The sequence below is a fragment of the Aquila chrysaetos genome, chromosome 6 (genome assembly GCF_900496995.4).
Source record: "Aquila chrysaetos chrysaetos chromosome 6, bAquChr1.4, whole genome shotgun sequence".
Taxonomy (NCBI): domain Eukaryota; kingdom Metazoa; phylum Chordata; class Aves; order Accipitriformes; family Accipitridae; genus Aquila; species Aquila chrysaetos.
The window spans coordinates 32,650,232-32,666,672 of record NC_044009.1 but is presented as its reverse complement, the minus strand read 5'-3'; the positions used below and the strand labels follow the sequence as shown (position 1 = coordinate 32,666,672).

General features: G+C 35.4%; 1 protein-coding gene across 1 annotated transcript in view; it reads right to left on the bottom strand.

Moving 5' to 3' along the window:
- The window catches only part of LOC115343415 (sodium channel protein type 2 subunit alpha-like), an 80,145-nt gene that overhangs the window by 28,383 nt on the left and 35,321 nt on the right, over positions 1–16,441 (bottom strand). Inside the window, 10 exon segments of the mRNA XM_041124224.1 lie at positions 497–949; positions 2,862–3,218; positions 4,393–4,566; positions 6,388–6,626; positions 7,456–7,588; positions 10,024–10,404; positions 10,756–11,046; positions 11,906–12,112; positions 12,961–13,102; positions 14,389–14,452. Coding sequence (XP_040980158.1) covers positions 497–949; positions 2,862–3,218; positions 4,393–4,566; positions 6,388–6,626; positions 7,456–7,588; positions 10,024–10,404; positions 10,756–11,046; positions 11,906–12,112; positions 12,961–13,102; positions 14,389–14,452 — 2,441 coding nt within the window.

Here is a 16,441-nt window from a genome sequence, read left to right as displayed (position 1 = left end):
CAAATAATGCTGATTTCTGTAGAATTCAGTGAGCTTTAAAAATCAGATGGAAAGGGCATTAATATTCTTTATTAATATCTCCTCTAATCTTTTTTAATAGCAGTTTACTTTCATCCTTACTTCATGGAAACATTATGATTACATATATTAAAAGTTTATATATGATATATATATATGATTACATATATTAAAAGAGATATAAATTATCTCTGTTTATTCTGTACGTATATACTAGTTTGTCTAGCCAACTAAAAATTTGGAAAAGCTTGTTTTTCAAAACCTTTTTATAAATGGGTTCATATATGTTTATACAGGTCTGCCTGAATTTCCTACTCTCTTTAGCTCTACTTTCCCCACTTCAGTTTATTCACTCTCAGTACAGTCCAACAATCTCAAATTGGAATCGCTTTCAATTTCTAAGCAGGAAGAGCCACACCACGAGAGAATACAATTGGTATAAGTCATTCATACAAAATATAAAATATTTAAATTTTACCTCCTTGCTTTCCTCCAAATCTGAGTCACTGCTAAACTCTTCTGTATTTAGATGTTCAAAATCAGATTCTCCAACAGCTATTGGTACTGTAACAGTAAGGCTTGGGTTGTTTATGAATGATGTATAATCACTGCCACCTATAACAGTGGCCATTCCATTCTCATTTTTGTGATAATTCGTATCTATCCTTATGTCAGCGATGGTACAGTTGGAAATGCAATGGTCTCTCTCATCATTCAACTGATCTGTTGCTGTTCTTTGATTTACAACAGCTTGTTTCCTACAACAAGACTTTTGGACACATTCACCTGCTTTTTTCTTCATGTAATCTATTCCGTTCTGAATTCTTGCAACAGCAATCTGTAAGTTGTTCATTTCATTATCATCCTCTGTAGGAGAAAGGCTGTCTGAACTAAACGAACTCAGCAGCAAGGCCAGAAAAAGGTTCAATACCTTAAAAAAAAAAAAAAAAAGACAATACAGATGAATTTTCTCACTCAATTTTTCATTCACATGCTTCTTCGATCACCCATTATGAACTTAGGCTTCATGTCTTCCTTTGCTGTATATGATTCTGGAAATTACACAGTAAATAAAATGTAAATGCAATTTAAATACAACACCTGCCCTATATCCCAATGCAGGGATTTTTGTGGTTTTGCATTGCTGTATGACTATGAAGACACTCATAAATTCTTTTTCTGCTCGTGTTTGTGGAAGGTCAGAAATGAATGATTCTTTGGTACTGACTGTACGGATCCAAAATGTTTACTTCTCTAGCACAGAGAAGCACTCTGCAACAGAAGACATAGCTGATCTGTGCAGAAAACAGCTTGCTTAAACGCTGGTCCAAACTCACACAAAAGTTGCTGTATGCAACTTAAAAAAATGTGAAGCACACCCCATCTTCTAGCCCCCAAGCCATCCTCTTATGGCAAGACAAAACATAGAATAGATATCAGTTAATACAAGCCCAGAATTTACCAGGAGCTGAAATGGTACTAGGATAGCCAAAGCAGCGGAGTACCAGCTCCTAACGTCTTCAGATCAGCTCTTCTATGCAGCTTTGAAGACAACAGAGTAAAACTATGTGTTGGGAACACAGAAAGACAAGTGGTAACAGAGCCCTGAACATACAGCAGGGATTGCCTACTGTAAGAAATTCTACTAGAGCTATGGCATAAAATCAGAATACAGTAAATACTGTGGAAAAATTCAGAGATGGCTACTTCATTCCACAAAGTTGTATCTTTACGTTTAGAAAACTATTTAAGGAGGAGGTTTTGTTTTGTCAACCAATTTCACAGTTCTCTTCATTATAAGACAATAGAACTGTAGAAAATCCTGGAGCAAATGGCTGTGCTACTAGCAGTAATGCATGACTGATTTAAAGATAATTAGCTTATTTCTGTTGTTAGAAATTTTATTCCTAAAGAATGACTCCAGGATGGCTAATTTAAAATCTCTTTTGCTACTGACAGTTGCCTTAAAGAAAAGATGTAGAATAATAGAGGAAGACTCAATAGGCAATGAGAAAAGCAGTGCAAAAGGTGGAGCAATGAAGGCCTCAAATACTGGTGAGTTAATAAATACAAAACATATTTAAAAAGACAAATTTATACATGGTAATGGACAAATGGTACAGATCTGATGCTTTCCTTTCAAAGAGAAAAAGAAGATATAATACAGACAGCTTTAAAAGTGTCTGTAAATATCACTTAAGAAATAGGAAGCAAAAAGCTGAAGAGGTAAAAGAAAACACGAAGTATTTGAACCTGTTTTTTTCTGCAGAACTGCTGCCTCCCAATTCAAGTTTCCTTACCCCATTTATGTAAAAAGTTGGCTGTGCAGCAGGCAGGGCTCAAAATGGCTTAGATTTCAGAGTCTATGAATGTTAAAGCAGTTTTTTAGACAGGAGAGAGCAGAAAAAGTAAAAACCTGGCTACGTGTGATTGGAAGTGATGCCTCATCAGTTAGGGAGAAAAGTGCCTGCTATGTCCTCTTCTGCAAACAGCAAATTCCCATCCTGGGAGCACAACACCTGGGGAGCCTTTGCTTGCTCTTCTCTCTCTAGGTAACCAGAAGTAGTCCACAAAAACCTGAACACACGATGCTTCTCTCTCTCACCCATACCCTCTGAATTGCACTCCAGACCCCTTGAGGGGGCCCATCCTCCAAGCTGAGGATTCTATATAGGATCAGAAATCTAACAAACAGAAAACTCTATTTCAGAACCCATACTCGTAACAAATTCAAAATCATAAAATACATATTTAAATAACACATCTAATAATGCCTAAAACTTCATTACTGGTTCTGACCATTCTTTCTCTAAATGAATTCTGAAATTATTTTGGCTACATACCACTAGGTTTCCAATCACCATGACCATCATGAAGACAGTAAGGCACATGGGTTGGCCTGCAACCTCCATGCAGTCCCACATCGTTTCTATCCATTCTCCACACAGCACTCGAAACACAATCAAGAAAGAGTGGAAAAAGTCATGCATGTGCCAACGTGGAAGTTCACAGTCACTAGAGATCTTGCAGACACATTCCTTGTAGCTTTTCCCAAACAGCTGCATCCCAACCACAGCGAAAATGAACACGATGATGGCCAGCACCAGGGTCAAATTCCCCAGAGCCCCCACTGAGTTACCAATAATTTTTATCAGCATATTTAGAGTTGGCCAAGATTTTGCCAATTTGAAAACTCGCAACTGAAAAACAAAAATACAAAGACATTATTTGCAGTAGTTATAAAAACACTATAGAAATAAACAGATTATGAACTAGTGCCTCTCAGCAATAACAAAAAGAAGAAACTTCAAGATGATTCCAACAACCATAACTTACACAGAAACAGGAGTTTCATAAAATCCACACTTTTAAAGCATAATAAATGTTAGACTGCTCTTTTTTTGTGTAGCATACCTGTATTCTCTTCTACATGAAAGAAAAAGCACACTGGTTGAATTTGTTCAGATAGTGAATTCTAAACATGGCATACGTCTCAACCACTATGTGCAGAAACAAATTAAAAAAACCAATAAAGCTCAACAGGATTCTACTGAAGGAAAATACAGGATTCTGAAATCCTTGAAGAATGAGGTCTTTCAAAAGAATATTGCCTCCAACAAATTTAAAAAGGATCAGACAGACCCACATTCTGGAAATAAAAGCCAGATAAAAAAAGCCAAATAAAATCTGTAACTCAAACATTTCAGCTTATGAAGGGGAAAAAGTTTAATTCATACTCTTTCTCACCCGTAACCCACCCAAAATAAAAAAGGTATTAATTTTTTTTTTTTTTTTTCAGATAAAAGCAAAATGGAAATGCAAAATGGAAAGAGACCACAGGGATGGAATGTCTCATAGTTCATTTCTCATTTTTAAAATAAAAATATTTTTCTAACAAAATAAAGTATTCCTTTTTTGCCAAGGTGGGAAAGAAAAATAAATTTTTTTTTTATTTTTTAAAAATATGAATTTTGTAACTCCTACATTTTAAAAGAACACTTCTAGTCTTTTTGCAATTTCCAGATATGGAAGTAGACAGAAGACTACAAATGTTTTATTTATTTATATCTCTCAATATGCACTAAATAAATTGTACACTTCACTGTGATTTACCCATCCATGTTAAAACAATTACAATAAAATTACAGCTCTTTCCCTTGAAAAAATGCTTAGTTGCTTCCGAACCATAAAATGGCACACACTGTTCAGTGATAACATAAATAATTTTGTAAAACATGCTTGCAGAGATACTCTGTGATGCTTAGCAAAAAATATACATATTACTAAAAAGTGTCTTATTTACATGAGTACAGTTAAAATACAAATATAATGCATTAATTAATGCAGATATATTATTATCACTGATTTATTTACCAATCTGAATGATCGGAGAACGGATAATCCATCCACATTTGACAGAAAAAGCTCCACCAAACTAAGCGTAACTATAAAACTATCGAAAATATTCCAGCCAACTTGGAAATAATAAAAAGGATGCATGGCAATTATCTTGAGAACCATTTCTGCTGCAAAAATTCCAGTAAAAACCTGAAGGAAGAATGTTTATTGTTACTTTATAGATGAGTATGAATAAGTTGAACCAGCAGATAAAGAACAACTTAAGAAGTAACAACCCTCTTACAGCAGGATGTCAGAAAGGAAAATTATCACAAGCTGAACCTCACCGAGAAGGTAAGTGGCAACATCAAAATGAGCTGTAGCATAACTGTTAACTTTTAAACCCAAGATACATTTAGTGACTAGTGAAGAATAAACTATTCTTAACAGACCTCCTGTTTGCTCCTCACATCTGCCGTCCATCTAATTAAAGGAACTTTCCTCAGCAAGATAGTAACAGTTGCTCTTGCCACAATGGAAGCTGCTTTAACAAAGGTGTGTGGAAAAATATGAATTGGTCATAAACTGGAGAGTGATGTGCTATTAAATGAAGTCTTCATGAGAACTCACAGATACAGCAAGTATATCTTCCCTCTCTAGCTGCCAAAAAAAGGCCAGTTACACCAAGGCTCATGTTTGAAGTAGAACTCCTTTCTGCCTCCAAATGCCTCTGAGGCCTTCTGAAGGAGAAGGCAAAAACCACCTCTGAAATAAATTTATTGTGTTTACTGTAGATGTATGACTACCAGTATCTACAGAACTGCATACATTATTATCTTTTACTAGAAAGATGAACAGACTTTTAAAAAGGCAGGATCATTTGACAGTCTTTAAAAGATAGTGCTACACAGTTCAAAAAACAAGAAACCAACTGCTGAGACTACACCTGTATTATAGTGGCATTTTAGCTCTCTGGGAGTAAACACAAATTCTTATCATTATGAAGGAACACTTATACTCACACAGCTCAAAATTAGATTAATATTAAGCTACTTCATCACATATGAAAGGAAAAAATGGTTGCGTTTCCTGGGTAAAACATGCAGGCATGATCACAAGACAGCCCTCTGCAACAGCTGTTGATCCTCACCCATTCGTCCTCCCTGTCTTTCTCCTCAAATACTTCCTGAATCTATTTATAAACAGCAACGTGACATGATTATATTCCACCGATAATGATCTCTGACTCCAGGTTAAGGTGAAAACATTGAACTATGTCTGTATTGGCTAAAAACATCAGCATACAATTTAAATGTTGACACATTAACAACTCGGGACTTAAACCTGAACACATTCCCAACATGTACTAGAATTTCATATATTCTAATAACCAAATTGTTTTATTATTCTGCTACATCATAATCACCAGAACTACCACTTACAATAAACATAGGTTAAGAAGTACAGCAGATAACATTATCTGTATTATTGCCATTATAAAACAAACAAACCAACCACCCCAAACCCAACTTACAGACTGTGTCCACTAGGGAACAAACAGTCTATATCAACAGACGTTCTTTGGATTAAGTCACACATTCTTCAGCTTCCAAATTGTTATGGACCAATCAAAGCAACATTCTTCATGGAAATACAAAAATAACAAAGAAAATAACAGTGCAAAATCATAATCCAAAATAATATCCAATTCTTCTTGTGTTATCAATGATACTTACAGTAGAAGGGATTTAATTTGGCTCCAGTGTTTTTTGTAATACTAAACAAAATCAAGTCAGATTTCTTTTGGTTTCGTGTCATTCAAACTCTGGTTGTTGAAAACTCTATTTGCAGAATTTTTAATACAGAAATCAACCTCTTATATACAACATATCTCAAATGGTATTTTTAGACTATTTTTAGTACAATTAAACCTTTATTTTATGGGATGATAATAAAAATAATAGAAGTAATTCTATTTCAAAGAGACACCAGGTTCCAACTGTATCAAAGGATATAGTTGGATGGACTTACCTGATTTCCTATTTTAAGTACATTACTGAATTCGTCAGTCATTGGATAATGTTCCATGGCCATAAACAGTGTGTTTAAAATTATGCAAACAGTGATAGCTAGATCAACAAGTGGATCCATTACAATAGATTCAACTACATTCTTTACTTTCAACCAGGGCTCCCAACAATTCCAAATTAAGAAAGTGTGGGCAAACTTATACCAGCAAGGTGGACATTTTTGTCTGGATTCTTCAAGTTCTGGCAAAAAAAAGAAATATAGAGTGAACAAGTTTTGGACAAAGTGAAGATAAATTTTTGGTTACCTGCTTTTTCAAGTTTTAATCTTTATCCCTGGAACCATTAAGGATGTTTGGAGGAACCTCCTCAGATTTCCAGGAACTTAACTTATTGCTGCTAACTGAAAACATTTTTAGAAGACTTAGAAGAAAAATCTCAGGAGTTTTTAGCTAATAGTTGAAAAAGTTGTCTATTTTTAATATCATATGATCTTGTTTAAAAAAAAACCCAAAACTATTTATGCTTAGATTTAGGGATAGTTTTCTCAGTAAAACTTCCAATTTCACAGTCCTCTCAAATGTTTAATTATTTATTTTCAGCAAAAATAAGATTAATTTCACCATGAACACATTTTTGAAAACTATTCAAGCTTTTTCAAGAATTTCACTAGTAATAATTTCACAGTTCCAAAGAATCCTACTACAAATTTCCTTCTCCATATTCACTAAGGCCTGGCCTTTAATCTTCTGTAACATTTTTACAGTACAGTTAGTGGAAAATTTATCACAAGGCATATCTTCCAATAACTGTACTGTTAAACATGAATAACTTGTATAAAACACATACAGATTATCTATTTTAATCAGAACGTGTTTCTTTGTTTAGCCTTCTTATCAGATTCCTTCAATTCTTTTTTCACAAAGTACATGCATTTCTGTTCTATTATTCAGCTTATGTATTTGCAATGGCTACATATTTTTTGTCTTCTGTATTTGCGCTACGATATAATACCTTCAAGCAAGTCTAAGACTATGTCAAGAAAGTTCATGCATCTGTAGCTATAACACACCTTCCATTGTATTTGTGATAATGCCAGCTATACTCATGGCTCTTTCCCTTAAACTGGGATCCTCCAGCAACTCCACTGGTATTTGATATGAACTTGCACGCCTCTTTTTTATTTCTGTTTCTGTAGTAGTGCTCTATAAAAATAAAGGGGGGCATAAATTAAATTCAGCTTTAGAAATACTGCAAAACAGGTATCAGAAAGACTTTTCAGTTTCAATGAATTCATAATATATAAAGCTTTGTATTTAAGTGCTGTTACAGCAGATTTTTTTCCATTATACATATAACATAAGCCTAGTATTTTTTTTAAATGGCTATTTTCTCCTTATACTTCTGAATACTGTTAATACTTACAAAATACTAAAAAAAGATTTTGATATTTAGTTCCCAGATTACCATTGCATTACAGTTAACTACCATTAACTCCACATTAGACACAAAGAAATTTTGGAGAAGGCCATAATCAAAGAAACAAACCAAGACACTTGCAGCACTGGAATTGGAAAAATTCCTAGTTCCACACTTTCTCTACCAATATTTCACTTCTAAACAAGTTGAATCACAAGATATTATAAATAAGTGATTCATGCTAGGAAGTTTTCTGCAATAACAATTACTCTAAAAGTAATTTTTATAGATCAGTCTTGATCTCTATATCCTTTAAATTAGTTTTGAATGGGTATCTTTTACATTGAATAGCTATAATGTCTGATTCGTTTTATTAATTTCAACTGAAGAAACAAAAGAAGTCCAATTTAACTAACCAAAAGTTGAAAGTGTTTTATTAAAAAAATTGAAAGCTGTGTTATAGTTATATCATTGAATACACCTCAATCATAAAAAAGTTTTGAATGTATGACCATGAGTAGATTTTTTTTCCAGTAAATTAAATAAATGCATGAAAATGAAATTATAAATAACTGCAAGAAGATTATAAACTGTAAGGAATCTGGCTGATAACTGTAAGGAATATGGCTGATGTACTTTCAGATGCTGTGACCTGTGTAAAAATTTTTGTTTCAATAAAAGAAGGTTTCTAGAAAAAAACATGCAATGGATCCCTCTGCTCCATTCTTGAAGCATACTGAGGGAAAAGGGAAAACTGATCAGAGGGAGAAATGGATGAATTTGCATCTACTCCTTTTTTTTTAATTATACCCTGATCCTAGGAAGCGAAAAACTCAGATAACCTCTGAGAGTCAGGAGAAAAAAAAGGTTTCAGAGCTTCTAAAACATCAACATAATCTCAAAGGCTATACTACATTTGCACAATACCAAATATACGGATGGGGGAAAAAAGTAGAACTAGAAGATTATTGACAAAGAATTAGGAAATACATTTAAAGGGAGGCTAAAACCATAAAGAAAGATAAAAAATCAAACCAAAACAATAATATGCAGAATGCTTAGAAAGCTGAGTGTGGGAGATTTCATGAAAAATGGGGGACATTTCTTTGAGCCTGATTATTTAGAGTTAGCGTAAGTAGGCCACAGTTAGCATGAGTGGGCTGGAGTATGTGACAGCTGCAGTATGAACAGACTTTGAACCACCAGAAAAACAACGGACATGAGGAACTTGGACAGTGGAGCAATTAATAAACAAGATAACAGAACCGCAGAGGCAAGAAGGAGCTGCAAGAGCTTTAACGCAATTAAGAAAGCTGTCATTTCAGCTTAGAGCATTTAGCTGCGGGATGGGGACTTAGGAGTTGGTTTGTATCTTTGTTAAAAATCGGGGTTTCTTTTATTCTTATGTATTTTATTAGGTATAATGTTGCTTTTACCGTGTTTAATTAATTGTGTTCATAGCTCTTTGCAAAGGGCAATACAGCAGGTGTTAATTGACAAAAAACGAAAAAGGGGGAATCGTGGACGCATATTTAGCTAACGGTCACAAGAGCATTCCAGACGCCTTTAGAAGACCTTGAACAGAATAAACAACACGACAAAAAGAGAAAAATGCCAATTAGAAGAACACAAGGTGTGCATTCCACGATAAAGGGAACTTGGCACAAAGAACCTCAATTCGGCAGTTTATCTTGACCAATTAGACTGAGACAGGTTTCGCATGTTTTAGTTGGTATAACCAATTATGTCCTAAGTTTATGCGCGTGTAGAGTTGATATAACCAATCATATTTTATGCTTGTGCGCGTGTACAGTGACTTTGCAGAATATGCGATTATAAATATGTGTTGTTTTAGCAATAAACGTCGTCTGCTTTCAACTTTACATGTGTCCGTTTATTTCTACCTCCTGCAGCTGAGCACCCTATTTTGGGTTCTAAAACAGATTTAGCAATGGAACATTACTGATTTGATTCACTGTGCAGGTGCATGCATATCCTTGCTCTGCAGGTATATAAAAATGTGCTACTTCGTTCTCTTTCCATTTTCATGCTTCAGCCTCTCACTTTTGAGTGATTCACCGTAAACCCATTTCATTACAGTAAGATATGCAAAAGCATTCACAACTTCTCAAGCATTTTTGAAGCATTTCATTCCATTGAAACATTGCCTGGTGCAATGAAGAAAAGTCATGAAATCTCGAGTAATTTAAAACTTTCTTACATAGTCATCAGTTGTTGGTTTATCTATTATCACCTCTGGCAGAAGCTGTCCAGTAGGCGACAACAGACGTGGTGGTCCATCCACTAAGGAAACCACCCCATTGCAATCCACAGTGCTGTGCATCTTCCCATTCACTGGAAACACTGTCAGCTTTCTTGATGATCTACTAGCCTGACTAATGTTACTACTGCGGCGTTCACCATGTCTGCGTGGCAAAAAGAGAGAACCTCTTCTGCTCCCATTATCCTCAAACGTGCTGTGCTCATCATCAGCAAAGTCATTTTCAGATCCTATCTCTCTTCCATATTCTCTAAAACTGAAAAGACTTGTTCTGCTGCTACGTCTGGGAGAAAACAGGGAGCCACGAACACTCAGTAAAGACTGCAAAGGAAACAAAAACATGACCGGCTGAAGATTTTAAATATACAAAATGCATGTCTATGTATTAAAAAAATAACAATTTATATTCCCCAGAAATCTGTCACTGTTATTTTTAATACAGTGCCTTAGGTAGACTTCTCAGACTTCTGGGGAAAATGCAATGCTGCTGTACATGTTAAGACCCACCAGATCCTAAACAATAAAATGAGAGAGACCAAAACGTTTGTTTAGGTACACTCTAGAAAATAATACCAACAGTAAGTCAGTATTTAAAACAATACAACATTAGTTTGTTGGATATTACCGTTGTCTCACAAACCCCCAAAATAACAACTGCACTATTCACAGTACCTGGTGGGGTGATGTGAACGGCTTCCCATAAGCAAGTCTGTTCCCATCAAAAGAAAAACGGAAACCTTTCCTTCTGATACTGCCATCTGATTCAGATTTTGGAAGCTTTTCATCCTTCATGTCATCGTCTTCTCCAGAGAGCTCCCTCTGCCTTCTTTTCTTCCTTCTATTTCTCCTTTCTTTGGCACTTTTTGAGCTAAGCTTGGATGCATCTGAAGAACTATCTGAGGGTCCATCAATCCCACTTTCACCGCTGTACTCGGTCATCTCCGCTGCAGCTGCTGCTATTGCCTGCCACAGCAATTATTTAATGGGATGCTTTACAAATCACACCATTTTTTAAAGAAAGCTATAATCCTTGTTCCTAAGATATATATCAAATTACTTCCGGATGTGTGACAAAAACCTAGATGGACCTGTGCAAAACTTCAAATGGAATTCTGTAATATGAGTTAAAATAAAAGGGCAGTTATGAAAGTCGCTGTTTGAACAGAGTTCTACTTTGCAAGCCCACATTGCTTACAGCATTCTGCCACGAAGTACATTAGAAAATACTTGCAAATTAATAAAATTTATTAATTAGAGTAAATGTAATTGCAAACAAAAGAGCTAAACAGAGTCATACTTCAGCCTGTATCAATTTAATAAACTAATTTTAACTGTTATTTTAAGTAACAGCTTCCTTAAGTTGCTGTTAGGAAAAAACTTTGGGGTACTACTTCCAGTCTTCCATTCACTGGTGGTAACACAAGTAGCGAAAATTGGTCAGAAATTTATGGATAAAAGTATTTTAAACTCTAATCAAGGCTTGACAAGTATTTCACAAGTATTGCAATTACTTCTAAGCTGAGAAGTTGGAAAATCATCACGACAGGTTACGAGATACTACCCCTAGATAAGAAATATCTATTTTTAAACTATTATTCTGATTTGGGGAGTACTTTTTGTTCTCAGTTCAGAAATTCATTAATGCTTTAAACATTATATATCTAAACAGCAATAAAAAGCCACAGAGAATGCAGTCTGAAGTACTTGTGAGGTATGTAAAAGAATGCCTTTTTTTTAATATGTTAATTTAATTATTGGTTTTGTTTTGAACAAATAGCATGCAAAGGAATATACTAAAGCTCAAACTCTTGTTAGAAAATACCTGAGCTTCTTCTTGCTGCTTCCTCAGCTGTTCAAGCATTTGCTGCAAGTCTGCCTCCCTCTGTTCTGCTTCAACCATAGTTGCTTGATTTTGTTCTTCATAGGCCATGGCAACGACAGCCAAAATCAAGTTAATCAAATAGAAGGAACCCAGAAAAATGACCAGAACAAAAAATATCATGTATGTTTTGCCAACAGCTCGTAGCGTCTATAGGAGAAAAAGAGAAACGATCCATTTGGTGAAGACATGCATCAGTTCTGCAGTTCATAAGCATTTACTGAATTCGAAAAGTAGAAAACTATTATTGAGTTGTTCTTCCTTCTGTAATAAGGCCATACAAGCTTTCTGAATTACAAAGTAATCAAAATAAAGGGAGCATTCATGTATGTGAAAAACATGTTTAAGGATCATGCTGCTTTGAGACAAACCTCTTTTAACGCCTAATAATCTTGAAAAGGATGTGGGATCAGAGTAATTAATGTAAATCACACATCGCAGGTTGGATGTTTAGCGTGCTTAGCATGTATTAGCATGCTTTCCCGTTGAAATAATCAAAAAAATTAAAGATGGCACAACTGATTACATAATTAAAAGATAATATTTATTATAATTAACAGATTTTCACACAATATAGTGAAAAGCTATGGTAAGAAAAGTAATTTATATCAAGCCATGCATTCTTAGTTATCAAAAACAGGATTCAAAGTACAGAAATTAAGATTCAGATTTTGCTGTCAGAGTATTTTTACAGTATAAACTCAATATTAAAGTTTTTGAAAATAAGATCTTATAATGAGGAACAAAATGAAATACACGCTGTAAAAATTAAATAAAGGATCAAAAAAACCTCATGTGCCTCTTCAGAAGTCATGTGAGATTCTGTAGTAAGTGCCCATGTCTGCTTAATTCTGCAACCGAATTTGCTTCCTTTCATAAATACTGTTCATTTTCAATTGCTAACAATAGCAATGGTATGTAATATAAATATGAATAGCCTTTCCGTGTTTGATTTGGGGCCAGTAAGATATTAACCACAATTTTTACTATACACTCACCAGCTGGTAAAGATTTTCCCAGTAGTCCTGTGTCATCAGTCGAAACAGTGACAAGAAAGCCCAACTGAATGTGTCAAAGCTAGTATATCCATAGTTGGGGTTTCTACCAGCTTTCACACAGATAAACTCTTCTGGACATTTACTAGGAGGAAAAAAAAGAAAAATAAAAAAAAAAAGTAAAGCAATGTATATAAAAAAATCATCTAACACTAAAATGTTTTTAAATTATTGTACCTTGAGCTTCTAATGAAGGTTCACTAGATCTAATCCGTGAAGGGGGCTGCTATTTGTGGCTTACAACATTTTAAAAATCAGTGAGGAAATTAAAAGTGTTCTTTAAAAAAAGCCAGAAAAGAGCAAACAAGTAAATTAAGATCTTTCTTCCTACCTTCCTCCACCATTATACACAAAATAAAGCTTATTCCCAACAATTTGTTATTACCTCTAGAGACACCTCTTCTATGGAAACAATATATTTACTTAACACAGAGATTCCATAAAGTCAGTACTTCCATGCAAAAGAAAGTCAGTATACATATTTTATGCTGAATTTTGTCTGTCAGCAGGGTTGGCATACCAGATTTCTTGGTTTCTTCAGGTTTGTGAATTAGTCAAGTCAAATTAACAAATTCCACCAATTCCTCAACAGCAAATAACCATCATAGTGATACTTTTATCTCCTGAAACTGTACAAATCAGTTTTGATAGCAGGTGATCCAATCTTGGTATCAACTGTAGGCACACTGTTTCAGTTATTGCATTCTTGAAGGGTAGAGGAGGTTCTTGCCTCCAAAACCTCTACAGAAAAACACTATAAAGATTTCTTTTCTTATACGTGCATGTACATTTGATGCGTATTTACACACACACATAAAATTATCTTATAGTTAGTCACATATATACACAAAATGTTTACAAAAAAGATTTAAGTACATCTGTTTTAAAGACATAACCAACGAAAACCAAGGGATGGACTGATATAACATTAGAATATAGAATTATGTGATTTTTTTTTTTTTACAAAGAATTGTCACAGAGAGAGCAAGACAGTGCCATGCATGCAGTCCACAAACAGAAGAATCCTGAAGATGTCTTCCCAAAAGGCAGTCATAAGTCCCAGTGCCCCATGCCTATTTTAGAGATGAGAAATGGCTTGAAATCCATGATAAAGAAGTATGTTCTTGACATTGATAATGCAATATCTATGTGCTGAAATGGAATTTTCTAGTTACCTAAGTTTTTAAAAGAAATTTACAACAAAGTATTTTCTCATTCAACATTTTACTCATTCAAGTGTTTACTTACTATGAACTGTGACCACATATTATTGATTGCGAAGTTAGGCAGCTAAATTAGCTTTTTAAGTTTAGAGTGATGTTTTTCACATTTTGTTTAGACAGGTAGTATGTAATTTTCAGTGTACCTTACCCTGCATCTGAGCTATTGCCACAAAGCAGATAATCCTTTTGTCCTTCTATGCGATAGAAATGATCTAAAGAAAAAATAGGAAGCAACATGATTATAAGCCAAAGGAGTATTTTTTTTTTTTTGTGAGGATGAACCTCCATTCAAGTTATCATGGTTTGAATGTTCATAATCTCCCATTCATATTTTTCCAATAATGGGTTCAAATACTGGCACATCCATACTGGAAAGTAAAGCTGCAAAACTAAAGAATAAAATCGAAGCACAATGTAAAAATAAAAACCTAGAACAATGATTAGAACACCATAAATTGCATATTCTTTTCTTGAGTCATAGCAAACACTGAATATCCTTCCAAAATCTGATGTTCAGTAAATGAGAGAAAGAACGTACAAAGCTTAAAATTCCTTCTCTTATTCAGTAGGTAGATTGTAATCAGACAATTAAAGCCTATCTTACTTAAAATGGAACTATTTACAATGGCTGGCTCACAGTTTTGAAGTCAGAGCAACATTAACTAGCACATCCTGTGTGAAAATATGAAGGTAGCATTTACAAGGAAGATGGATGTTCCAATGGCAGTGTTATAACAGCTGCTGTCCTATAAACAACTTCACAGAATTTTCTTTTAATTATAAGGTGGTAGACTTCAGTAATAAAGGAATATCTTTTGTTATTAATGATTAACACCTGTGCTGTCCTTAAAAAAAAGAAAAAAGCAAAAAGAACACAGCTAGCAAGATGATAACAAATTGGGGAAGCTGTTGATATGAGTGAGGGCAGGCCCCATTCAGAGGGACCTAGGCAGGCTGGAGGAATGGCCTGACAGGAGACACATAAAATTCGGCAGAGACAAATGCAGAGTTGTGTACGTGGGACGGAAGAGCCCCTTGCAGTGGTACAGGCTGGGAGCCAACCAGCTGGGGAGCAGCTCTGCAGAAAAGGCACTGGCGGTCTTGGCGGACAGAGAGAAAGGTGAAGGTGAGCCAGCAGTGTGCCCTGGCAGCCAAGAAGGGCACCAGCCTCCTGGGCTGCATGAACAGCAGCACAGCTAGCAGTGCAAGGGAAGCGACCATCCCCCTCAGCTCAGCACTCATTAGGCTGTACCTAGAATATCGTGTCCACGTTTGGCCCCCCCACTGCAAGACAGACATTGATAAAGTGGAGCAAGTTCAGCAGAGAGTCACCAAGGTCATGAGGTGACTAGAACACTGACCCTGTGAGGAGAGGCTGAGGGACCTGTCCTTGCTCAGCCTGGAGAAGGGGAGGCTGTGGGGGGAGTTGGTAGAAAGCACCCACCAACTACAAGGAGGTTATCAAGGGGACAGAGCCAGGTTCTTCTCACTGGTGTGTGGCAGGAGAATGACAGAAAACGGGCATAATTTGAAACAAGAGAGCTTCTGACTGGATACAAGGAGAAACTTTTCACCACGAGGATACCCAGGCACTGAGATCTAGAAAACAGAGAGAGTTCTGGAAAAAACTCTTATCCAAACTAAACTAATCTTCCGTCATCCTCAGTTCATATCCTCAATGTACCGTTCAAGCTGACAAAAAGCTTTGGTTTTCACAAGGTAAAAAGCTATTGTAGTATTTAAAGTCAGAAACAGCCCACAGGATGAAGAATATATGAAGATAGGAGGATTCTAAAACAAACACTTAAATCAAATCTAGTGATGCCCAAATCCTACCATTCAAGAACAGTACTTACACGATGTCAGAAAAATTATAATCCTATTACTTCCATAATATCTTTAGAGCTGGCCAAAACTTGAAATGTTCAGATACTGATCTAAATGCCAGGTGCCAATACTTTGACATGTGGATCCAAGATCTGTGCATGTATTTTCAAAAAGTGAATCTGGCCTTGTTCCTTAATAAATGAAAATGCACAGATGTTAAGAAAAGTCACTAGAAGGTATCACACTCAGTCACAGCTGACCAGCATATGATATGCTGAAAAAAATATTAGGAGGATCCACACCTGAGGCCAGTGAAATTATAATGCAAGTGACATATAAATGATTAAGAACAGGTTATACATGAAAGGAGGAAC